Source organism: Phyllostomus discolor, chromosome 10 (genome assembly GCF_004126475.2).
Source record: "Phyllostomus discolor isolate MPI-MPIP mPhyDis1 chromosome 10, mPhyDis1.pri.v3, whole genome shotgun sequence".
Classification (NCBI taxonomy): Eukaryota; Metazoa; Chordata; class Mammalia; order Chiroptera; family Phyllostomidae; genus Phyllostomus; species Phyllostomus discolor.
The window spans coordinates 84512231-84538640 of record NC_040912.2 but is presented as its reverse complement, the minus strand read 5'-3'; the positions used below and the strand labels follow the sequence as shown (position 1 = coordinate 84538640).

Genomic DNA, 26410 nt, shown 5'->3' with positions numbered 1-26410 from the left:
GAGAAAGATGTTCAAACTTTTGTTTTCTTGATGCTTTCCTGTCACAAGTGTATATGTGTGCCAGTGAAAGACAAACGCCAGGCCTGTTCTTATCAAAATTCCTTTGCATTTTGTTAATAGTCTGATAACAATCATAATGGTCATGAAACAGATATAATAATAGAATGTAACCAGTATGTATTGGAGAAGCGATACATTGCCCGGTTTGGATAAAAAGTTAGAAGTACCTACCTACATTTCTACCTTTAAAAAATGCTATAGAATGTATAAATTTATGAAAGGTCAGCATTTGAAAATTTGTATATCGCTAAACAGAAGTAGTCAGTTTGCTTCAAAACTGTTAATATTCTAGAATAAAAACAAGACCTAAACTAACTGGTAATTTGCTGAAGAGTGTTAGAGGTTAAAATTCTTTTTATTTTTAATTTAATGCTGCTTAAAAGAGTTGTGCAGCAAGGTGGGTAAACATATCATGAGGAGAAAGCCAGTTTGCTTACTGCCAACTTCACAGGATATAAATTGCCTTAGTCTGAGTAAAGACTTGCCGGCATGGAAACAATTTTATCGTTTTCCAGAAATGATGAGAGTCAGGGACATACTGGTACACATTAACCAGACTCAGAAAGCACTAATTCAGAATATCACGTAATTCATTTCAGTGAGAAATAGGCCTGTTGTGTACATCAAAGTTCTTGTGTTGGATGGACCAGCACTCACCCTGCTTTTGGAAAATAGCAGAAACCAAATTATAATCAAAAGGTTGTTTCTATTAAGTGTGGAACTAGGCCATGGTTCAGATGTTTAATGAAGTTAGGATATATTAACTTGAAGTATTCTCCAAAATTATAATACACTTGCCCTCAAGGCTAGGTAAATTGACTTTATGGAACAATGCATACCTTGCACTGGGTGGTGTTCGATACCAACTACCAAATTATACTCTTTCTGACTTGTGTAATAAGCAGATATCTTTTTTGTCTAATATATCCATTTTTTTCTTTAGATATAATAAAATTTATCAGATTAAATCCAGTTTTTGTTTTTCTTCTGGACCAGTGTTTTTTGCATACATACTTCTGATTTAATATGCACTATATATTGCTGTCTTCATTCAGCCAGTTTTAAAAGTGAGTTGCTGTCATTTAGGCCTACACCAAATCAATTATATTAATTTAGACTATCTTGTACTTAATTGAAGCTTCTTCTACCTTTAACTCCTCCCTTAAATTATGCTGTTGCCTTGAGATTTCAAATCAGCCTATAAAATAGCATTTTTATATATATTTTATTGATTATGCTATTATAGTTGTTCCATTTTTCCTCTCCTCTATTCCCCTCCTCCCTGAAGCCCCTCTCCCACCAGCATTCCCCCTCCCTTAGTTCATGTCCATGGGTTGTACATATGAGTTCTTTGGCTTCTCCATTTCCTACACTATTCTTAACCTCTCCCTTCTATTTTGTACCTACCATTTATGCTTCTTATTCCCTATACCTTTTCCTCCATCTCTCCCCTTGCCTGCTGTTAACCCTCCATGTGATCTCCATTTCTGTGATTCTGTTCCTATTCTTGTTGTTCGCTTAGTTGATTTTGGTTTTGGTTCAGTGGTTTGGTTGTCATTTTATTGTTCATAGTTTTGATCATCTTTTTCTTAGATAAGTTCCATTAACATTTCATATAATAAGGGCTTGGTTATGATAAACTTCTTTAACTTGACCTTATCTGGGAAGCACTTTATCTGCCCTTCCATTCTAAATGATAGCTTTGCCGGGTAGAGTTATCTTGGATGTAGGTCCTTGCCTTCATGACTTCAAACACTTCTTTCTAGCCCCTTCTTCCTGTAAGGTTTCATTTGAGAAATCAGCTGATAGTCTCCTTGTCTCTTGCTGCTTTTAAGATTTTTCTCCTTATCTTTAATCTTGGGTAATGTAATTATGATATGCCTTGGTGTGTGCTTCCTTGGGTCCAACTTCTTTGGGACTCTGAGTTTCCTGGACTTTGTGGAAGTCTAGTTCCTTCGCCAGATTGGGGAAGTTCTCCTTCATTATTTGTTCAAATAAGTTTTCAACTTCTTGCTCTTCCTCTTCTCCTTCTGGCTCCCCTATGATTCAGATGTTGGAACATTTAAAGTTGTCCAGAGGTTCCTAAGCCTGTCCTCATTTTTTTGAATTCTTGTTTCTTCATTCTTTTTTGCTTGAAGGTTTATTTCTTCCTTCTGCTCCAAACTGTTGATTTGAGTCCCATTTTTCCCCCTCATTGTTGGTTTCCTGTATATTCTTTTTTATTTTACTTTGCATAGTCTTCACTTCGTCCTCTATTTTTCAAGCATACTCAACCATTTCTGAGAACATCCTGGTCACCAGTGTTTTGAACTGTGCTTCTGATAGGTTGGCTCTCTCTCCTCATTGCTTAGTTCTATTTTTGGAGCTTTGATCTGTTCTTTCATTTGGGCCATATTTCTTTGTCTCTGTGCACCTGTTACGTTGTAAGAGGTGGAGCCTTAGGGTGAGACAACCAGGTTGCTGCTTTGTGACACTGAATGTGAGGGAGGGGTTCGAGAGGGAGCAGTGCCACTTGCTCGGCTCTTGGCTGGCTTTCAGTCACTTTCCCCACTACCCACAAACAAGTTGGGCCTTTCTGGTGTTGATTGCCAGGTGGGTGGGTTTGTGAGGCTGGGAGTTTCTCCCACTGCCGCAACTCCCACAGGTTTTTACAGCCAGAAGATTTGAGGCTTTCTTTTCCCACACTGGGACCCTTGGTTGCTCGGTCTGTCTTGTTCCCCAGTTGTTCCTCCTGGTTTATCCACATGTAGATGTGGGACCACCCAGTCCTCCAGCCGCTACTTTGCTACACATCCTCTCTGCCCCAGCTGCTGGCTACACACCCCTCCTACTAGTCTGAATGAATGTTTCTTTTTTAACTCCTTGGGTGTTAGGCTCCACTGCAGTTCGATTTTCTGGTAGTTCTGGTGTTTTTTGTTTTTTTGGTTTTTTTGTTTTTTTTTTTAATTTGTTGTTATCCTTCTTTTGGTTGTACAAGGAGGCAAAAGTGTATCTACCTACGCCTCCATCTTGGCCAGAACTGTGTAACTTTAAAGGACAAGAGTTTCTCCAGCTGATTAACCACAGGTAATTTCTAGCCACTTGTAGATTTCTCTGGAGTTTTTGGGATGAGAATCAATGTTCTTATCATTGATAGTCCCTGGAGGGTCTCCTTCAGCAAAGCAGCTTTGTCAGTAATAGTTGTAGACATATGTTAGTTTTTCTAATTAATACTTTTAAAACTCATTTCTGCGGGTTTTTAATGCTTTAGGTTAACAATTTTATTTGACAATATGAAAACAAGGGAATTTTGCCCTGGCTGGTGTGGCTCAGTGTATTGAGAGGCAGCCTGTGAACCAAAGAGCTGCTGGTTGGATTCAGGGCACATCAGGGCACATGCCTGGGTTGCAGGCCAGGTCCCCAGTAGGAGGTGCATAAGAGGCAACCACACACTGATGTTTCTTTTCCTCTCTTTCTCCCTCCCTTACCCTCTCTAAAAATAAATAAAATCTTAAAAAGCAAGCAAAGGAATCTTTATATCACCCGTTTTTTATGTTGCTATCTCCATAAAGTTGCTCTGAATCTTATCTTCCAATGACTTGATTTTTCCAGGCCCCAAATCCTCACCACTCCGTCTCCTTCAAAATCCATTCCAATTCCACAGCCTTTCCGACCAGCAGATGAAGATCACCGAAATCAGTTTGGACAACGAGACCGGTCTTCGTCAGCTCCAAATGTGCATATAAACACAATAGAACCTGTCAATATTGATGTAAGTATGCAGCATTGTTAGAACTAAAAAAAAATTAAGGTGTACTTGTTTTTCTGCTACAGTTATAATACAAATCAGAAATAAGTGCCATTTTTCAATAATCATAGTTATGCGTGATAGACTTTTATGAATTACAAATCAGAAAAGCTTTGTCATCTTCTCTGATGGCATTAAATGTGTAACTGGCGCCAAATTGCAGACTTATTCTGATTCTTTTTTCCTTATGATATTATCTGATAGAAGTCTTATCTTCATTTATTTAACAGATAATCCTCTTGGCCATTTCATGGTAAAGAAAAAAATAATAATACAGTTGTAGGTTTTTTCTTTAAATCAGTTTGAAATCTTCACCTAAATTTCTAAGAGTACAAGTTTGAATTAAATAACCCTTAGCAACTAATCATTACTTAATGTGTTTGATATGTAAAGCTACCTAAATCATCTTTACTGTCTTGAATATACCATTGTATTTCATCTCTATACACCTCTTGAATTTTGGCATATTTTTTTAATATAGTTTGTCATTCAGTTCTAATCATTCATTGTTTAAAGTGCAGCTCTGGTCTCATCACCATATATTGTAATGTCACCTCTTCAGTTATTTTGGCCATCTTCTCGCTGGTGACTCTTTTTACTTTTTTAGTTTATCTTGCACCCTGTAACTTAATTATGTACATTAGTGTCACTTCTTCATTTAGATCTTAATTTCTGGACAGCAAAAACCGTACTTTGGCACCTATCTTAGAACTAACCACATAATGGGTCATCAAAAAAAAAATTGTATCTGTAAAAGAGTTTAAAAATGGCCCTAGTTGGTATGGCTTAGTAGGTTGTGCATTATCCTGCAAACTAAGAGGTCATCAGTTCAATTCTTGGTCAGGGCACATGCCTGAGTTGTGGGCCAGGTCCCCAGTTGGGAGCATGCAAGAGGCAGCCACACACTGATGTTTCTCTCCCTTTCTTTCTCCATCCCTTTCCCTCTAAACTTAAAAAAAAAAGTCTTAAAAAATAAAAATAAAGCAATAGAAATTTTCCATAATACAGACCAGGAGTCAACAAATTCCTCCTTAAAGGGCCAGATAATAAATAATGTAAGCCTGTGGGTCATGATTTCTAATGACAGCTGTTGAACTTTGCCATTGTAGTATGAAAGGAGACAGATAATGCCTTATAAACAAATGGGCATGGCTGTATTCCACTAAAATTTTATTTATAAGTACAGGTGGCCAGCTCACTGTGCTTCGCCAGTGCCTGATACAGATAAAGAGAGGAAGAGATGAGAAAAAAGACAAAACACACAGGATCAGTCCAAAAGGACTAGTTCATTTCACTGAGTCGTCCCCATAGCTGAAGTACCCTTGTTGTCTGAGCTCTGCTGAGCTTGGATCCTTGGAATAATCTTGGAATTAGGTATTATGTTTTCTAGAACTTGTGCGTGAGAATAAAGGGTATAGGTTATCCTTAATCTCTGGAAGGTAATTATATTTAAAAAGGAAATTGAAACAGTTTCCCCATGTAAACAGGGGCCTGGAGTTAATGAGGTAGTTATGTGTGTGTTAGAAGATGGGTTGTTCTAATTATACAGTCATTCCTTATGTGAGTCCTCATAATTACAAGGTAGAGTAGAGAAGCAAAAATTGTCCTAACAGGAAAATATTCACTAATTAACAGAGTACTTTAATATTAGTTTCTACTCAAATAGCCCTTCCCATTTAATACCAGCCTGCATTTCAGCCCCTTTACATCAGTATCCAACATTTCATTGAAAACATAATACAGACTGATTGGAAATCTGGCAAAAAAAAAAAAATTAAGAGAGAGAGAGAGAGAGAGAAACATCAATGTGCGGTTGCTGGGGGTTATGGCCTGCAACCCAGGAATGTACCCTGGCTGGGAATCGAACCTGGGACACTTTGGTTCCCAGCCCGCGCTCAATCCACTGAGCTACGCCAGCCAGGGCTCGTAACCTTCATCTTTACTTTCAAAACAAACATTCTTTTAAAGATTTTATTTACTCATTTTTAGAGAAAGGGGGAAAGGAGGGAGAAAGAGTGGGAGGGAAACATTGATCAGTTGTGTCTCTCGTGCCCCCAACTGGGACTGGGCCTGCAACCCAGGCATGTGCTCTTACTGGGAATCGAATCTGGCAACTCTTGGCTTTGCGGGACAATGCTCAACCGACTGAGCCAATGCTGGTGAGAGCTCAAAACAGTCTTTTTAGACCAGTGGTTTTCAGTCTTTTCCATCTAATGGCACACAAACTAATTACTAAATTCTGTGGCACACCAAAAAATAGATTGTGTTGGCTGTTGCCATTTTTTTATTTGACATTCTAATAGAAAAGAGGTCAGTGCCCCTGACTAAATAGTCGAGTATTGCATTTAAAATTCTTGTGGCATACTGGTTGAAAATCACTGTTTTCACTTTAACTGTTATTGTTACTGCTGTTCTGTTGTCCTAGGCTTGAACATTTGGACTGTCATCTTTATAGCTTGCATTTTCATCCTCCCCTATTCAGATAGTCATAAGGTGTTACTTTGTCCTTTCGACATGAATCTGAGATATGTTAACAACCACCACCATGTGGGCCTGTATTTCTTCATTTGAACTGCTTACTGCGTTCATCTTCTAAATGCATTTCCTGCCATTGATTTCTTTCTCTCCATTTCCATTCTTTATGCTGCTACCAGCTTAATTTTTTAATAACACCTCTATCATCATCTCTTCCCTTGTTCCAAAACTGGCATTGACTTCCCATTGGTTATAAGATAAAATATAAACCCTTTAGGCATTTTTATTCAGTATCAATCATTTCATTCAGTTTCAGCCATTATTTATCATTTATTATTCCAGTAAACAAGATTTAATATTGACTTTGGGACAGGCACTGTGTTGGAATTGGGAATTAAGGATGAATTAGCACAGTCTTTACCTTCAGACTAGTTGTAATCTAATGGATGAATCAGATGTATAAATAAATAATCACAAAAGTATATAATGACAGTTTATTGGAGCAAGTGATAAACTCTACCTGGCTGGATCTAGGAATATTTAGCAGAGAAGGAACAACATTTAAGCCAGATTGTAAAAGATGAATAAGTAGGAGTTTATTAAGTACACTAGTTGGGGGTTTCTAGAAAAGGGAGCATGTGTTATGGAAACAGTATGCGCAGAAATATGGAAGTACCTTTACACAGAAAGTGAGACTACCAGGCTTTTATATTTATTGGTAGCCATACAGCCCCCAACACAGCACCTTGTTTGCAGGTATGTGCATATTTGTTGATATGTAGACAATGCTGAAAGCTTTCTATAATACATTGAACATGATAGAAATACTCTTGTAAAGAATTCACTCTTTGTTTTAGCTCATAAACAACAAGCTGCCTATTTACAAAGAGCTTGTGAGCCTATTTAGAGACATTTGGGGCCATTCAATGCCTCGCATTTAAGTTATACTGGGCCAACACGCTAATCTAAGTTCTGCCTAGTAGGGTCCAAATTGCATTGCCTTGCCAGAAGACTCTTTCCCTAGCCCCCAAAATTGTCCTTTGTAAAAAACTATGTTTTAATAATACGGACAAATTTTAACAAAACCCGTGTTGGAGCCATTTTATTTTTTTCGCTTCTTGTGTATTTTTACACATCCTATTTTTATGACTATAATCAGTATATATTTTTTAATTTTGTATTCTTTTTAAATTATATTGTAAACATGTTTTCATGATTTCATCTTCATAATTATTTTAGTTGCTGCATAATACTCATTAAGTTTATACAGCATAATATACTTAAAAATGTGTCAATAAGCCTAAAAGAAAGAAGTAATTATTTCTGATTTTTTAGTATGATAGATCTTGCTGCACTAAACATTTTTGTGCACATCATTTTTTGCTTAATTATTTCCTTAGGGAAAAATTTCCAGAAGTGGAATTACAGTATCAGAGGGTATGAACATTTTTTATGGCTCTTAATATGTGCCAGTAGAATTTTTTTTAAGAATTGATACAGCCATTGGTTTTGAATGGCCTGAAGTAGATTTCAGCGTTTGATCAGGACTAATAATCTCTTCAATATAGGATTAGGTTGGCAAGTGCTACATATCGTGATTTTATCATGTTCACTAGCTAATTCCATATTCTTTCTGTTTTGTGAAGTAATTATAAGACAGTTATTATTTTGAATTAATCTTTCTGTTAATGCTAAGTGGAAAATTCAGTGTTTTTATTACTTTACCATATGCTTTGAATAAAATATTCATTACTATTTATTTGTAGGACTTGATTAGAGACCAAGGGTTTCGTAGTGATGGAGGTAAGTGGTGATTTCAGTTTTTAAAAACTCAGGGAAAAATGCAACTGCTTTGCTGCTTATCTCCTTTATATTTGCTTCTTTCGTGAAACAGACACAGAGAAAAATGTGTAGAGAAAAACCAAATTTTTTTTCTTTAGTATTTATCATTTATATATAATAAAATATTTACATTTATAACATGAGTAGAGAATATGCAGAAATAAAAAAGGAGTCTTAAATGTTCTACCTATGGTTTTAAAAGGTTATCAAGGAGATATTTTTAGTTATTTTATCCACTTTATTGATTCTTAACCATCTCCAACAATGAAGATGCAAAATTCCCCTAGGGAACCTCCACCAGTACTTAAAGGTTGTGCTTAGAATCCATTAAAACTTGATTTTCCTAAATCATTCTTGGAGAGTCCCTTGGACTGCCTGTCACAGCTTCTCAATTTGTTAGATATTGTCAACTACTCCCCTTCAATCTTCTAAAAGGGTTCGAAATGTATGTTTATAGAATGAACCCCTAATAGAAAAGCCCAGTTGGCTTTTTTGTCCAGTAAATAAAATAAGCAAATAAGAAATTAAATTGAGATTTCTTAAAGAATCTGAAATTCACTCTAGCACCCAGTAAAAATAGGGGGCATCAGAAAACATTGTTTAAGAAAATACTTTTAAAATAAGAATTTACTCCCACATAATGTTTCTAAAAGATGGTATTTGAAAATATCTTAAAGTTTTCTTCCATATCGTTCTCCATGCTTACCTTTTCAGCTGTCTTCTATCTAATAAGGAAGACCTGCCATACCTGCTTATCTTGCTTAGAGTTGGTCTCTTTCACTGTGACCTGCTTTAGCTTCAAAATGTCTAAGCCCAGTCTCAAAAATATTTTATATTGAATAAACATGTATAAACCGCCTTTTATTGTGTTTCTATGTACCTATGAAGCTACCAAAATAATAACCCTGCATTATATACTTTAGACATAGTGTTTACTATAGCAGATAGTTATAAAAGTGTTTTTTTGTTTGTTATTCCATGAACCCTCCAATTAATGTTGCTGCCAGTTTGACTTTCATATGTCTTAGTAGCTGTGGCTTTTGAAAATTTTGCCCAATACATCCAGCATTTAAATGTTGCCATCATTTTAGCATCACAAAGTTAACTTAGTCATAAAAACGGCCTGCTTAGTACCTAAAATGAAGTGGCATTTCTTATCCTTTTTTATGAGTCACTTTTTAAAAAATCATTGGGATTTTATGAAAATAAGCAGTTTTTTTAAACATCCAGAATTATTTTGTGAAGCAGGCTTCGACTCATTTATTCCCCATGACTTCTTTCATTTCTTCTGTGTCTGTCTTCCTATGTTTGCCTGCCCCTCTCTTTCTCTTCTAACAGCCCCTTTGAACCAGTTGATGCGCTGTCTTCGGAAATACCAATCCCGGACTCCCAGTCCCCTCCTACATTCTGTCCCCAGTGAAATAGTGTTTGATTTTGAGCCTGGCCCAGTGTTCAGAGGTAGTTGGGCTCTTCTTTCTTGTTTTCACCCAAAGCAAACTAAATATAAACTACAGATACTGTTTGTGCTTCACCCTCACAGCGTGTGTTTGTAAGTGTGAAAGTTTTCAGTACCTGATTTCTGCTTGGCCTGGCTGGAATGCTCTGAATGTGCTTCTCACACATACTCACTACCACAAGCTTTCTGTATGTTGTCTGTCATAAATTTTAAAAGCAAGAAAAGTTTGAGATTTCCATCTTGTTTTTTTGTTACATTACTTTTTGGTCTTTATAATGTCTTAAACTTAATGGGTGGCAATAAATAATGTGGGAGGGATGTTCTTTGAATTTCTTTTATTTTAATCCACTTAGGTGGTCACTTTGATAACTATTAATATTATTTTTCTGTTTTTTAAAAAGTAAAAATGAAAATGGAAATCCTTATTGACATTTTACTAGACTTTTGGCTTTAATTTTTCTGTAATATCAGCAGTGTTCTTTTTTAAAAGTAAGGCATGTATATTTTTACATTATATCAAAGATAGGGAGCTTTCAGAAGATTTTTAAATATATTTGGGGCACTTCATACTTCAGAAAATTTGAGGAATGATACTTTTAGTTATACCTTAATATAAGGAAAAAATGAGCAGTATAATTTCAGTCTCTCATTTTATCTTGCCATACTTCAGTGGTTAAACTGATTATTTTTAAGTCAAAATTTAGATAGGAGTTTGCTGTAAATAGTTTTAAAGAATTTACTGGCCATTGCTCGTTAATGTCTGCCACTTATTCTAAACGTGGTGGTGGTGGTGGTTCAGATTTTTGCTCTCAGCCCAGCTGTTCAGAAAATCCATAGAATGGCCTGGAAGTCATACAGTACTAAGTAGATCAGAACTGTGAAGCCTGGGCAAGTAGTTAATAAGGCTTCATGATGTTGAAAATTGTCAGTGGAAGGTAGAAATGGATTGTGCTCTCGTTAATAGACATTCCAGATAACATTTTCTTTTAGAAATTTACATATTATCAAAATCCCATATGATAACATATGTGATGCAGTAATAATAAAATTTCTACCAGATTTAACATTAAATTTTGCCACTGGTAGTCTGTTCTTTGAAAGATAGTGACGGCCCCCCCCTTCAAGAATAGTAATCTTTTAAAAAAATTTTTTCTTGAAGTCTTTGTGTTCTATATATGCAAATATTTTTTGACATCTCATTCCTACCTAACTATATTCAGGCTCCATTAGAAATCATTGCCCTGAACCCCTCTAAACCAGGTGCTATTGTACATGACCTTAGAATTATTGCCACTGAGCCAGCATTTGGAAAAGTACCTATCAGAAAGGTATGCAACCGTGCCAACTGAGTCCATTTGCAAAGAATGTACCCCTTGGGCTCAGTTGGCTGGTAGAATATTTGCATTTATAGTAACTTAGCTGAGAGGCCATATCACTTAACTTCGCACTCACTTGTGAAGGCAGGGATTTTTCAGAGTCTTGAGAAACCTGCTAGCTTTGTTTACAGTAATATTGTATGCAGGCAACAAATAATCTTTGTTTACTAAAATAAGCCTTCCCGAACTGAGGAAAGTGACCAGCATCTCTCACTCTTAAGTAGTATAGTATGTGGTGTAGGATTTTTTTTTTTTGTGGCTTATATGAAAAAGCCAGATGTTTTCAACAGTAAGACCATTTTTAGAATATGTTTCCATTTGGGGATTTCCATGTTTTTATATTGATTGGCTGCTGAAGCAACATAAAATAATTAAAAGCTTATTTTTATTATTGGCTTTTAAATTGATTTTGCTTTTTAATTTTTTATATCAAAGAAACAGAACCTTGGGAGTATTATTTAGTATATATCTTTTATATTAGATTTTTGCCCCTTAGGATATGCACCATAAGCAAAGTGTATATCTGTAATCAGATGTTTTCAAGATCATTAAATTGGCCAGAAAACTAAAAGAAATTATCGTGCTAATTACCAAATGAGACCCCTTTTTGGCTTCTCCTTTCTAAAAGGTCTATGCTTGAACATGCACTGCATTTTTTAAATAAGTCTTAAATCCCCCCCACCCCCACCCTCTGCCCCCAATTAAGTAACATACTTGGTCCTCCTTTAATGGATATATTTTTCCTTTCACTAACTTAGGATCAACTACAGGTTTATCTGCCACCCCCCCTGCCTCGTTACCTGGCTCACTCACTAATGTGAAAGCGTTACAGAAATCTCCAGGACCTCAGAGGGAAAGAAAATCATCTTCGTCCTCAGAAGACAGGAATAGAATGGTAAGAGTATATGGTATCTCTGTTCTTCTGTGTTCTTCTGTATAGAAGTCATAGGCAAATCTGATGTCACCTTTTAGATATATTGGTATGTGACACAGAATTCCCATAATCAAATAAATTTAAGAGCTGGTGATTGCTTAAAGCATATTCACACAACACAGATTTTTTTCCTCTCAGCTCCAATGTAATTGAAGAAAAGGCAGTTTTGAAAGGGTAAGAATACAGTTGACTCTTGAATAACATGGATTTGAGCTGCTTGGACCTACTTACATGCGAATTTTTTTCAATAAGTAAATAGTCGTCCCTCCATATCCCCAGATTGTGCATCCATGATTCAGTGAACCAAGGGTTGAAAACAGTATTGATCCTGAAACCAATCTCCAGCAGATACCAAGGGATCATTATGGTTTGGTTTAGGGGGAAATCAAAAGTTATATGCCGATTTCACACGTGCTCCTAAACCCCACATTGTTCGAGAGTCAACTGTAGTGTTCTGTTTCTAAAATAAGGAAAAAGAGTAAGCTAGTATTGTAGGAAGCATTGTTAGGCACATATGTTCTAAAGGGCTTCTCTGAAATTCAAGTATCTGCTAAATGACATTATTCCCTATTTGAAAAAATAACTTTCTGAAGTCTATATTAAAAACTAAAAATTTAATCTTAGCAAGAGTGTATTAATAGTATATGTTGGATAGGTGGAGTCTTTACCTTACCAAAGTGCTTGTATATGTTGACAGTTTTTTTTAAGAGACAGGATCAGGTAAGATACGAGGAAATTTAGCACTGACTGGAAGAAAGTAAGTAAATAAATTATCAACAGTTACCATAGTAACTGTATGTTAACTTAAATTTTGGCCTTTGGAGCCAAAACTAGTCACAGATATATAGTACTTACCTTGCCCGTAGTTGTCCTCCAAGTTATAAGACTTCCATTTTATTGATTTTAGTGATATATATTTCTTTTCATACCCTATACGTAATTTTTGATAAATTGTTTTTGTCCTAATACTGACTTAGGTCTTAAATTTAAGTTCTGTATTGTAGGAACCATTCTTCCAGAGAGTGTTCTTTTTTCTTTAAAAGATATCGTCTCTTTCTAACTTAGGTACCCTTCAGACATAGGAGAAAGTATATAGGGCGAAACCTAAGGCTTTTCTTTTTGTTTGCTTTTGCTTGACTTTTGCATTATTTTTATCAAGAAAACACTTGGTAGACGGGATTCAAGTGATGATTGGGAGATTCCTGATGGGCAGATCACAGTGGGACAAAGAATTGGATCCGGGTCATTTGGGACAGTCTACAAGGGAAAGTGGCATGGTATGTATGTATTATGGTGACCTTGTCACAAGTTATAATAATACAATTACCTGACAATGTTTATTTTAAAAATCAAAGGGAGTAGTCACTCTGTAAATCATCAAACTTTTTTTATTATATTCAAGAGTTACTAAAGGTTTCTAACAAAAAGTGTCAAACAAAAATATTCAGTAAAAACTGATTCACAGCAACCAGGTCTCCTATCATTATATTACCTCCGGTTCTTTGCGGGGGGGGGGGGGGGGGGGGGGGGCGCGGATAAAATGTCTTTATTGTTTGAAGCATAAAAAGAGTAAACATTTCATTTCTTAGTCATCTCAGTGAGGTTATAAAAGATACATTGCCACTTAGTCTGTATAAATACCTGAAAATGTCTAGAAGACATTTTTCTAAAAAGAAATTATAGTACTAATTACCAAATGAGGCCCCATATCACACTTAATATGATATAAAAAGGCACCCAAAGCAGAGTGAGATGATAAAAAACGACCTCACTGTTACAACTGAATATCTAGTTATAACTTTTAAAGATGATGATTCTCCAAGTGAGCTAATTCCCAAGATGTTTTTTTCTTTGATAATTTTTCTGCTTATAATTTTATTTGTATTTAAACCACAAGTATAATAAAAGTTTATTACCAGAGGAAGAAATGGAGTGGAAGCATATTTTTAAATGTTCAACCTCATTAGTTATCAGAATTGCAAAATCAAAAAGTAGAAACCATTTGCATCTCAAGTGGACAAAGATTTTTTTTTAATTGGTCATATTTAGAGTTGTAATTATAATGCTGCTGGTCTGCTGGTGGGAAAATAAATTGCTATGAGTTTTTCTGGAGAGAAATTTGACAATATGTACATGGGGCCAATAATTCCACTTGTAGAATTTTATAATGAGGAAGTAATTGGACAGGAACAAACATGTCTGTACAAGTATATCAGTTAGAAGTTTAATATTAATGGAAATGGAAATTAAGTGCCTATTGAGTATTATTTAAATAAATTGATAACCTCCATATACGATTATACAGAAATTAAAATAGTATGACAGATTTATATTTATTACTATGGAAAAGGTCCGTGGTATATTAAATTTTATAAAGAAGCATGCATAATATCCCACATTATGATGCTACATAGAAATATATTTAACAATCTTAAAAATGATCATCAGTATTTGAGTACATATATTTTTAGGTTATCTTTTTATGCAAATTCATAAATAGTCACACTGATACATATAAAAGCCTAGTAAGATAAACATCAGTATGTTAACAATGGTCATTTATGAGTGACATGATTATGGGAAATATTTTTTCTTTATGCATTCAAAATGTTTAATTTTTTTACTATGAGCAGTATATGACTTTGATAATCAGGAAAAATAATTGTATTGAAGTATAATATACATGCAAAAAAAGTTAAGTGTTCAAGTCGCTAAAATCTCACAAAGTAAACTCATCTGTAGTCAATAAACAAAACATTACCAGCAATGTCAAAGTCCTACTCATGTCCTCCTGTTCCAAGGGGTAACCCCTCTCCTGATTTTAACAGAAATAACAGTGTATACTCTTGTGTCTCGCCTCTTTAACTCAACATTGTTTATAAGATTTGTCTACGTTCCTGTGTGTAGTTGTATATGCTTTATATAGTATCCCATAATGATTCCTTTTTCTGACTACTGTGTGATGCACATTTTAATAGTTTCCCATTTGGGCCTGTTACAAATGCTGCCGCTATGAATATTCTTAGTGCATATATGTCATTTGATGAACATGTATGTCCAGTTTTGCTGCGTGTATATGCTTAGGAAAGAATTGTGGGGCCACTGGATATGCATACGTTCAGTTTTATTAGATACTGCCAACAGTGTTTCAAGTGGTTGTACCAATTTACACTCTCATTGGCAATGTGTGTGAGTTGTAACTGTTTCACATAAAGCTTTTTTTAAAATAATGGTTATAGTTTTAATAAGTTTCCTAAGCAAAGGAACAAGTGATCCATGGATTTGAAAAAAAAAAATGTTAACTACTCTAATGAAGGAGTTTTATAGTTTTCTATTTCAGCCAAGCTCCATTGGGCCTGTCATTTGTAGTTTTAACATTTAGTTAGTAAATTCATCTCATTTAATATTGTTAAATAACCAGGAAAATACCCAGGAGAAAAACAAAGTTTGCTGGGTTTTTTGGATTGGCATTTTGAAATACTAGTGTAAGAATATCGGTGTTAGTTTGGTTCTTATCCTTAGAAAATTAATGCAGTTGAGGAAGGTATGGTGTAATTTATTATATCATAAGTTACACCATAAAGCAGTTTAATAATGTGTGGATTTAGGCCGTGGTAATTAGTGAAATACCCAATAATTTTTTTATATTTTTAAATTTAAAAAACCAGAATGACATTTAGAATGACAATTACCTTTTAGGTGATGTGGCAGTGAAAATGTTGAATGTGACAGCACCCACACCTCAACAGTTACAGGCCTTCAAAAATGAAGTAGGAGTACTCAGGTGAGTTAGTGTGAATTATTGTTTTCCAGAGAAGTTATCTTTAACTCCTGTTTCCAGTGGTCACGACTGTTAGCTGTAAAGACTTACTCAAAATGGATAAAACAGAGTTTGCATATATATTGTCTTTAACCATATTCTTGTAAGTGGTATGCAGTGCTGTATTGGACGGCTGGGAGAAGAATTAAGCATAGAGTGAACTAATGGAAATGTTCTATTCTGCTTATGAGAAATAGTACTTCCATTATGGAAATGATACTCTCAAAATTCTGATCTGAGCAGAACACATTTAGAGATTATATCATGTCCTGGAACTTGAGGAACATTAACAAACTGGAGTGTGTATAGGCAAGGACAACTTAGATGGGGACGATTCTAGAACTGTAACTTAAGGGGGAGAATACCAGCAGTCAACAGAACTGAGGATATTGGATCCATAGAAGGCTGTCATGTTCTAGGGTACAGACTCTTATTCCAGAGAGCAGGACAGGGAAACCAGTGGAGGAGTTGTGGAAATATGATTGTTTTCTCAACCTGAAAAACTTTCTAAAACCAGAACCACTATTAAAAAAAAAGGAAGAGTGGGGAAAAATAGACGTTAGTCTCAGTGATGAGCTTCCCATAATTGAAGGTATTTAAGCAACCTCTAGTTTCCTATCTGCCTGGTATATTAAAAAAGGTATTTCTGGAAAGAGTAGAATGTTGAACTAGACAATTACTAAAGTCTCTTCTAAATTTATCCTTCTTCTGCCTTTTTAAAAAATACCTTTTTCTGACAACATCTTACTGATAGACTGTTTTGGCCTCTTTTTTAAGATTTGCTGAAGTTTATCAACATTTACTATGTACTGTTTCATTTCTTTTTGTAGGAAAACTCGACATGTGAATATTCTACTTTTCATGGGCTATTCAACAAAGCCACAACTGGCTATTGTCACCCAGTGGTGTGAGGGCTCCAGCTTATATCACCATCTCCACATCATTGAGACCAAATTTGAGATGATCAAACTTATAGATATTGCACGACAGACTGCACAGGGCATGGAGTAAGTTCCATTCTGTTACATATCTTACAAATTACTTTTGAAGACCATTGAGGGTGTTTTAAAGATTTTAGCTGATAATCTTTTGTATTGCTTTTTAAATTGTTGTCTAGGAACATACGGACACTTTTAACTGATGGCTAGCAATATGATACTATGAAATAAAATTGTACTACAGTATTCTAAACAAAGTATTAATAATAAATGTGACTGCAAATTTATGTTTAATGTACTGTGATATAGCTAAGCAATAATATGGTTCAGAAAACAAAAATAGGTGAGCAAACAACCACTAAACATTATTAGCAGTTATAGAATTATATAAAATAATTATTTTCTCCAAGTGCCCATATTTTCTATTGCAAAATGGTCATTTGTATATAACAAAATAAAATGAAAATCTGTATTCTGATCCTCTTTGAGGATTTCAGGTTGAATTGTTCATATCCACTGCATAGTGCTCTATAATTTAAAAGATACAATGATTAAAATAAAATTTTAAAAAATTTAAAAGATAAAAAGTAAATTCATAAAATTTACCATAGGTCAGAATCTGAATCTGTTCCAATCTGAAAGATTATATTAAAATCTTATAATGAGTAAACCGTGGCAAAAATAATAAACACTGAGAGAGAAACAAAGATTATTCTCTCCTCCCTACCCCGCAACTAAGCGCACTCCCTCCTCAAGGACTTCGTACTTGTTATTTTCTCTTTGGGATACTCATGGCACAAATATCCAGAGAGCTTCTTCTCCCCATGTCTCTGTTCAGATGTCACCTTTTCAAAGAAGCCTTCTCTGGTCACCTTAATTAACTAATGACCCTACCTTACCCTGGCACTCTCTAAACCTCTATCATTGTTTTTGTATTTTAACTCCCAGTCCATATGACGTATTTGTTTATTGTCTGTCACTGCTGCTAGAATAGAAGCTGTATCAGAGCAGGGATTTAGTTTTGTTCATTGTTTTATCCCTAATGTTTAGAACAGGGCCTGGGCTGTGATAGGTACTCAAATCATATCTGTGAAATTAAAAAATGAAGAAGGATTACACACAACTGAGTATTATTGTTGTTTGTTTTTTAGAAGAAAGAGAAGCCAAATCCCTTCGCATACCAAAATTGAGAAATGTCAAGGAAAGGAAAAATAATGAAATAATAAAAGGATAGCAGAAGGGGAAAGGCTTTTGCTACAGAGGCAGCAAAAAATAGTCATAAAAATTATTTTTAGAAACAATGATGGAGCGGTCAAACACCAGTATTGATTAAGACAAGAAATGACAGAGATGATTACTATCAAATTGGAATAGTTTTGTAGTCTGGGGGATAGTTGGCGAAGAGGCAGTATTTTTTCCATTGCTTTGAGTTTGCGATCTGTAAGTATAAACTTTGCAGTATACTTATCTACTCTGAAATACTTTGCTTACACTTTAAGTAACATTCACTGTATAATGAGTATACCTGGCTATGCATGTAGAACATGGCTGTGTGTGGTAGTTACCAGAGGGGAAGGGATATAGCTGGAGGACAAGGATGGTAAAGGGGGTCAAATACAAGGCGACCGAAGGAGACTAGACTTCAGTTAGTGAGCACACAATAGAGTGTCCAGATGTCGTATTATAAAGTTGTACACTCAAAATTTATACAATGTTAGTAACCATTCTTACCTTAATTTAATTTAAAAAAAAAATTTTTTAAAAAGAGTTCTACTTCCATAGTATCCAAAAGAATAAAATAAGAGAAAAAATAGTTAATTTTTAAAAATTAATTATGTTTTAAAAAAGAAAAGAACTCGATTTCCTTAGTATCTAAAAGGAATAAATTTTATCAAGGAGGTAAGAAATTATACTCTAAAAAGAACAGAACATTGCTGAAAGACATTGAAAAGAAATGAGGTTTGGTGCACAATATTTCAGGTGTACTTAGTACCACTGAATTATACACTTAAAAATGGTTAACATGGAAAAATTATGCTATATGTAGTTTATCACAAAGTTAAAAACTAAAAGTAAATAAAATGACTATGTGGGTTTTAGATAAGGTGACAGATTTATGCTATCTTTTGAAACTTCCCTAAAACTATAATAAACGATTGTTTTTTAAACATGAATTTATAAAATTGGAGTTAACAGAGAGAGGAAGGAAGTAATATTGACAGCATTGTAAAAGCTAGAGAGCAGATGGAGAAGTAAGTGATCTTGGACTTAGTAGATCCAAAAAAGTTAAATCTTTAGTTGGCAGTGAGGCAATAAAAATTAACCTGATTTATACCACAGAGTCCTCAAAAGTCTCAGGAATTGGCAGTGCCAGGTATCTCTGGAGGAAGGAGAGTACATAAATGAAAAGGGCTGTCTCAGAATCTTGTCTCCTGCTCTGTGCACTGGGTGACTGCCCTATCCCTACACTGGCAGTAGACTGGAAGCTTGTTCTCTGGAGAGAGAACAAATATTTCTGGACTAGGAACATGGACTTGGATACTCTATTAGAAAAGGGGACTGAATGATGAATGGAGAGTTCCCCAGGCCCTCTTTTCATTTGTTTCTCAGAATGCTAGCAGACAAACCTTCTCCTTCACGCAAGATGTTGGAAGAGTCTTCTGCGAAGAATCTTACCAGCCAAGGGGAAAGATCCAAAGGTGGAGACAGAGATTCCGCCTACATAACTGTACAGGGAAGTTGAGAAACAAGCAGCCCATCTATAGTTTTCAGACAGTTTTATAGTCCCTCCCTCATTCTGAGTAAGACCAATTATCTCTGGCTCACCTGCCATCAGAGGGAAAGTCTCTGACGCCAGTGAGAGAGACCAAAACAAATTGGGGCGTAGGGAGGCAACTAGGAATAAACAAATACAATGCAAGAAGAAGAAATGCGCTTCCCCCCAAAAAGCCTGTTAGTCGCCTCAGTGATAGAAGATTTTTCTATTCGTGAAGCAAGAACAGATGCTTTAAAAGGAACTTTCCAATAATAACAAAAAAATGTTAAAATGTTGATATTGATGGTATACTGGAAGTAACATTCTTTGCAGGTAAATTTAACATTTAAATGTTTGGTTCCTCCTCCCCATCCTCCACCATCATTTCACAAAGTCCATAGACTTTAAATAGCCATTAATAATATACTTTCACAAAGCCCTCATTTCAAAACAGTCAGCCCCCAGATGTTTCCCAGATACTGTGAGGGCAAACTAACTACTTTCCAAAATATATTCTGAAGTCCCGGGGCATATACAGAACAAGAGCATACTAGCTCAGTGTATAGTATGCTGGGTTGCAGTCCCTCTTAAGATAAAACCTATAGTCATTAGCAAAGTTAAATAATTAGGACTCTCAAATGTGTCACCTTTATTGCATTATAGAATATGAGCAGACAGTGGATGGGTGACATTTTCCTGTGTAGTTCGGTCTTTCCTCAGTGAAAGATCATTTCTGATTCCTAGGTTTACCTGAAGGGAGCAAAGCTATTCTAATAGTAGATAATTAGAGACTTACTCTTAGGAATCAAGGTTCATATAGTATGTTTATCAGCTTCTCACCTGACAGTCATTGATTCAGCCTAAGTGCCAAGATATTTCTAGAATATGTTACTAAAGAAAATTCAGGAATAGTCATTCATCATGTTATCTATTTGCAGGACTTTCAATGTCAGTGTAATATTTACAGTATAATTTTTAATTTAGCTTTATTAGAAAATTTACTAAGTGTTAAATCAAGGAAACACAAGGAGCAAGTTGTGGTCTGATGTACTCACAGAATTGTTATATTCTGAATATAAGATGATTAAAAATAATTTGGGGATAAAACCTCACAATTTACTTTTTTTTAAATTATAAAAGGCATGCATCCCTTTACTGATAAAGAAGTCTACTTAAAAATAGGATGAATTGAAGCTTAAAAGATGGTGAATATGTATTAATGACTAAAATAATTCTAACTAATCAAAGAATATCAATAATGAATGTGATTTTTTGGTGAGTAAAAATAGTAATAGAAAGGAGGAAGCTGATAATCCAAAAAATTCAAACTAAAACAAACAGGTACTATTTTTTACCCACTAGAACTGGCCAAATGCCTAAATTCTGACAAGATCACTTGTTGATAAAGGTTAGGGGAATTGTTTACTGGGACCGGCCTGATACAACCAACCACCCTGGGAGTGTTTGGAAGTATCTGTTAAAATGGAAAATGAGTGGTTTACCCCCAAGAAACACAAACTTTTGTTTCAAAAGATGTGTGTAGGAAGAGATATATTATAGAGAAACATATTAATATGAAAAATTAGAAACAGTGACCATCAGGAGAGGACTGGATAAATAAAATATTGTCACACATGTGCAGGGGAATAGTATGCAGGAGAGATGTATATGCATCAACATCAGCTTTACAGTGCGTCAAGTGAGAATAGCAAGCTGCAGCCTGAAACCACTTAAAATTTTAAAAACAATGTTTTTTATATTTGGGGTTTTTTAAGTCATACATATGTTTTTATGTAAAAGTATTAAAATAAGGATTAGAAGGCACGCACCAAGCTCACTGGTGGTTGGTTAGCTGTCTCCCAGAATGGCGAAAAGGGGTCAAGATGGGGGCATCTGTCAAGCAGAAGTGCTTTAGCTTTACCTGTAACATCCTAATTGTTTAGGTCTTTTAATAAAAAAGATTCTACAGTTATGTTTTACTTCCATAACCTTTTTACAAGGATAAATTTTGAAAAAAGACAAGAGGAAAATGTGTAAAATGTTTAACAAGATTGATTATGGTGTAAATATTATTGAATTCTACATTATCCCTTTTTTTGCTGTTTTTCTTAATTTCAAAATAAAAGTTACATGGAAATATATCATCAGAAAATGTAAATATTAGTAACCACCAATAATCTACCATCAAAAGAGAATTACTATTACTATTTTTAGTGTATTTTCATTGTTTCAGAATTTATTTTAATATACACAACAGTTTGTTTTTGTTGCTGTTTTTAAATATGGAATCATATTGGAGGTTGCCTTTTTTCACTCCCTCCTATTTTAAACATCTTTACTGGTCAATAAGTACTATGTTCTGACCCCAACTCTGCTGTATACTGGTAACTCATTCTCCCCCTCCGTTTTTAAAGATTATTTTAGAATATATATTTTTAATTTTTATTTATTTTCTTTTTAGAGAGAGGGAGAGAAACATCAATGTGTGGTTGCCTCTCATGCATCCCCTACTAGGGACCTGACCTGCAACCCAGACAGGTGCCCTGACTGGGAATCAAACTGACAAGCCTTTAGTTTGCAGGTTGGCACTCAGTCCACTGAGCCACACTAGCCAGGTCTCCCCACTCTTTTTTTTTAATACCAACTATGTTCTGTGGGTTTTTATAATATACATAGTAATGTATTTAGCAATTATAGTACTTACTATATGCCAGACATTATTCTGTGTACTTTACATATACAACCTCATTTAAGTAACTAGGGTACAGAAAGGTCAAGTAACTTGTCCACAGTACTTTCCCTTAACCTTTACACCAGCTGCTGCTCCAATTTAGTCAGTCCTTTTGAACAACCTCTAGCAGGCCCTTAATGTCATACAGGGGTCATTCTTTCTGTTCCATAGTTTATTTGCTCTTCTCACCTAGATGTCCCTAAATTTCAATACCTCTTCTCCAAAAACAGCCAGCTTATCTTTTCACTAAGAAAAGTAGAAGCACCCACCGCATTGTTAACCCTCCTGCCTACATTCATGCTCAGTTTTTCTGCCTCGTCACTAAGAATAAAAGCCAGTCCTTCCATTCTGTGCACTAGATCCCTGCTCATGGATGTCTTCTGAGCAGATCCTCCCCTATTCATCACTGGGTTTTCCTTTTCTACCGGATTTTCTCCCATTTTAAAACATTTTTCTTATAATGCACATTTGGGAGAGTATTGACAATTGCTGACTCTAGGTGGAAGGTATCTATCTGGTTGTTTGTTGTATTATTCTTTCAACTTTTCTGTCATGCTTAAAAATTTCACAATATAAAAGTTGTGGAGGTTTCTTCCATGATCCCACTTCCCTCTCAAGCTATCACCATATTCCTCTTTCTTCCTTTAGAGTAGAACTTCTCTGAAGAGTTGTTTGTACTCACTCTTGATTTTTCTTCTCCCCTTTTATCCTAGACCCTACTCCAGTCAGTTTTGCCCCAACCCTCCACTGAAATATCTCCTGATTAGATAGTTACCATGTGTAGCTACACATCCATTGGTTCAGTTCTCAGTCCTCAATCTGTTTTCTTTATCAGAAAACATGGTGAAGTTGATCTCATCCTTCTTCATGAAATGTGTTCTTTTTCTCTAGAGACTCTAGAGAAAGAGGGGGAGAAACATCGATTTGTTGTTCCACTTATTCATGCTTTCATTGGCTGATTCTTTAATGTGCCCTAACTGGGGATTGAACCCCCAACCTTGGCGTATTGAGACAACACTCTAAGCAACTGGGCTACCCTGCCAGAGCCACAGAATACCATTTTAATCCCTTACTACTCAAAATGCAGTCTGAATAGGATTTGTATACCACCTGGAACCTTCCAGAAATGCTGAGGTTTAGGTACTACCCCAGATCTGAATTGGAGTCTACATTTTAACAAGATCCCTAAATGATTTGTACGCCTGTTGAAGTGTGAGAAGCACTACTATAAAGCATGTTCTCCTGATTTTTGTTCTTATTGTCTGTTCCCCTCAGCTGGTTCTTCCAAATCAACTCCTTAACCTCTGTAAATGTTAGAATACTCCAAGTATCTTTCTTCCCTTGGGGTGATCTCATTCACTGTCATGGCTTGAAATACCACTTAATTACCATTTCTGTGCCAGTCTCCAGCCAAGTCATTTCCTCTGAACTCCAGACTGTCGTATCAAACTGTCTGCTCAGCCTCTCCACTCGATTGTCTAATGGGCATCTCAAATTTAATATGTCTAAAACTGAGGTCCTGAACTTTTTTCTCAAGCTTGCTCTTCATGCATCCTTTTTATCTCAGTAGCAAGCAGCTGTTCTTTCAGCCACTAATGTCTAACATTTTAATGATTACCTTTGACCTCTCTTTTTCTCACACCACATAAGCAGTCTTTTATCAACTCCTGTTGGTTCTGTCTCTAAACTATCTAGAATCTTACAACTTTTCATCGTCTATTTTTCTATCGCTCTGATTTAAGCCACCATTGTCTCTTGCCTGGATAGTGCCTGCTTCCACCCTTAACCCGCCTTCAGTTTATTCTCAAGACAGCAGCCAGAGTGGTCCTTTTAAGACTTAGGTCAGGCCTTAACTGGTGTGACCCGGTTGGTTGGCTGTCGCCCCACAGAGCCAAAGGTCGCTGGTTTCATTCCCTGTCAGAGCACATGCCTGGGTTGCAGGTTCAGTCCCCAAGAGATCAACTGATCATTGTTTCCTTCTCACATCGATGTTGCTGTCCTCCTCTATCTCCCTGCCTTCCCCTCTCTAAAAATAAATAAATACAATCTTTAAAAAAGAAAACACTTAGAATCAAACTGGGGTGGTGAACAATACAACAGATGATGTGTTGTGGAATTGTGCACCTGAAACCTGTATAATTTTATTTACCAGTGTCACCCCAAGAAATTCAATAAAAAGCTAAAAAAAAGACTTAGGTCAGATTACGTTGCTCCTCTACTCCAGTGTCTTCACATTTCACTCAGAAAGAAAACCAAGGTCCTTACAATAGGCCTTACTCAGTGTGACCACCACCACAACCCTCCCTCTTCCACTGCCTTTTCTGTTACCTCTCTCAACTCATTTGCTATTCTTGTCCCTCATATTTCCTGTCCTGCAAACCACAGTTTGCCTTCTTGCCGTTCTTAGAACATGATAAGCACATGCGTGCCAGGGCTTTGCCCTTGCTAGTCCCTCTGCCTGCTGTGTTCTTACCACAGAGCTGCATGACTCTCTCCCTCCCCTCTGAGTCTTTACTCAAAATGTTCTTTGAAAAGAATCCCTCCCTGGCCTAAAATTATAACCCCCTGCAACTCAGCATTTCCTGTTTTCCACCTGTAGGATACTTTATGTTCTACTGATACATCTTTTTTTATTTTCTGTCTTCCATACGAAAATATAAGCCCCTCAGACATGGAGATTGTCTGCTTTATCTTCAAGACTTGGGAGAGTTGTTGCTTAGCATATAGTGGACTTTCAATAAACAAGTTAAGTAAATGAAAGAAAGAACTCATAGAGGTGTAAATATTATTGTCTTCATTTTATGTTAGGAATCCAAAGCTAGTGAATGTATCCAAAGTCATATGGCTAATGAGTGACATAGCTGGTTGAAACCCAAATCTGTGTGCTCAAAACCCATGCCCTGTTCACTACACCTCTCTGGTCATCTCACTTCAGTCCTTGGACTCCAGTTTTTTCCATCAGCCTACATGGAATTGTCATTTTACTTGCCTCACAAAGAAGATATGTGATGGCTCTGAAACCAAATGATGTTAAAAAAATATCCTGTAAACTTTAAAATGCCAAACATGTACAAGAGGGTGGTTGTAATTCTGTTTTCTTATAAAACTTTTATAAGAGTTTTAGGTCTTCAGTCCACTTCAGATTGATTTTGCATGTCTGGTATGAGGTAAGGGCTGAAGATATTTTTATCCCTTTATAGCTATCCAGTTGTTTCAGCAATATTTATTGAAATGACCATTCTTTCCCCCATCTGAGTTACCTTTTCTTATAAATAAACAAATACTATGTTTCTGATTATATGTGATTGGGATTGTGAATATTTTGGTTTTTGCTATTCATCAATGTCATGATACTCCATGTTTACAACACATTCTCATTTATTTTCCTTAGCCCAGTGTTCTGCTTAGAAGCTGAGAGTATTTTCCAAAGGGGGATTATATTCTCTCTAATGCAGGTCCCAGCTAGGAAACAAAACACATAGAAATATATTCATATACTTACAAGACTCAATATTGTTAAGATGTCAGTTCCTAACATTAATCTGTGGATTCAGTGTAATCCCAGTCAAAATCTAGACATGCTTTTTTGTAGAAGTTGACAAGTTGACCCTAAAATGTATATAGGAATGCAGTGGCTAGAATTGTCCAATTTTGAAAAAAGAACAAAATTGAGGGACTTTTAGTGTGAGATTTCAAAGAATATATTTGTATGTTTATAATCAATGTATTTGTTTTGTTTGTTGCCACGGCTATTCATGAAGAAAGGATAGTCCTTTCAACAAATGTTGCTGGAACAACTGGATAGTCACATGGAATAAATAAATAAACTATTAACCCTTGCAAGACATAAATATTAACTTGAAGTGGATCAAAGAACTATGACAAAAAACTGAAAATGTAAAATTTCTAATGGAAATATAGGAGAATCTTTGTAGATTAAAGATAGGCAAAGATTTCTTAGGATACAAAAAAAAGCCATAGAAGAAAAAAATCAAATTGGATTTTATTGAAATTGAAAACTTTTGCTTTTTAAAAGATACTCTTAAGAAAAATGATAAAAGAAGCCACACACTTGAAGAAAATGTTTGCAAGATACATAGAAGACTTGCATCTAAAGCATATAAAGAATGCTTAGAATTTTGTGATAAGACAAACTACCCACTGAAAAATAGGTAAAGATTGGAGTGCTCTCTTAGTGAAGATGTAAGAATGGCAAATAAGCACATGAAAAGAGGT

General features: G+C 35.6%; 1 protein-coding gene across 4 annotated transcripts in view; it reads left to right on the top strand.

Moving 5' to 3' along the window:
• Positions 1-26410, top strand: part of BRAF (B-Raf proto-oncogene, serine/threonine kinase) — a 129119-nt gene that overhangs the window by 62681 nt on the left and 40028 nt on the right. For 3 of the 4 annotated variants that reach the window (XM_028525133.2, XM_036010961.1, XM_036010960.1), the window contains 6 exons: positions 3652-3811; positions 8089-8125; positions 11755-11891; positions 13090-13207; positions 15630-15714; positions 16581-16757. In XM_028525133.2, the coding sequence (XP_028380934.1) occupies positions 3652-3811; positions 8089-8125; positions 11755-11891; positions 13090-13207; positions 15630-15714; positions 16581-16757 (714 nt within the window). Of the gene's footprint in view, positions 1-3651; positions 3812-8088; positions 8126-9502; positions 9623-11754; positions 11892-13089; positions 13208-15629; positions 15715-16580; positions 16758-26410 lie in introns of all 4 variants that reach the window. The other variant, XM_036010962.1, reaches the window with a different exon arrangement.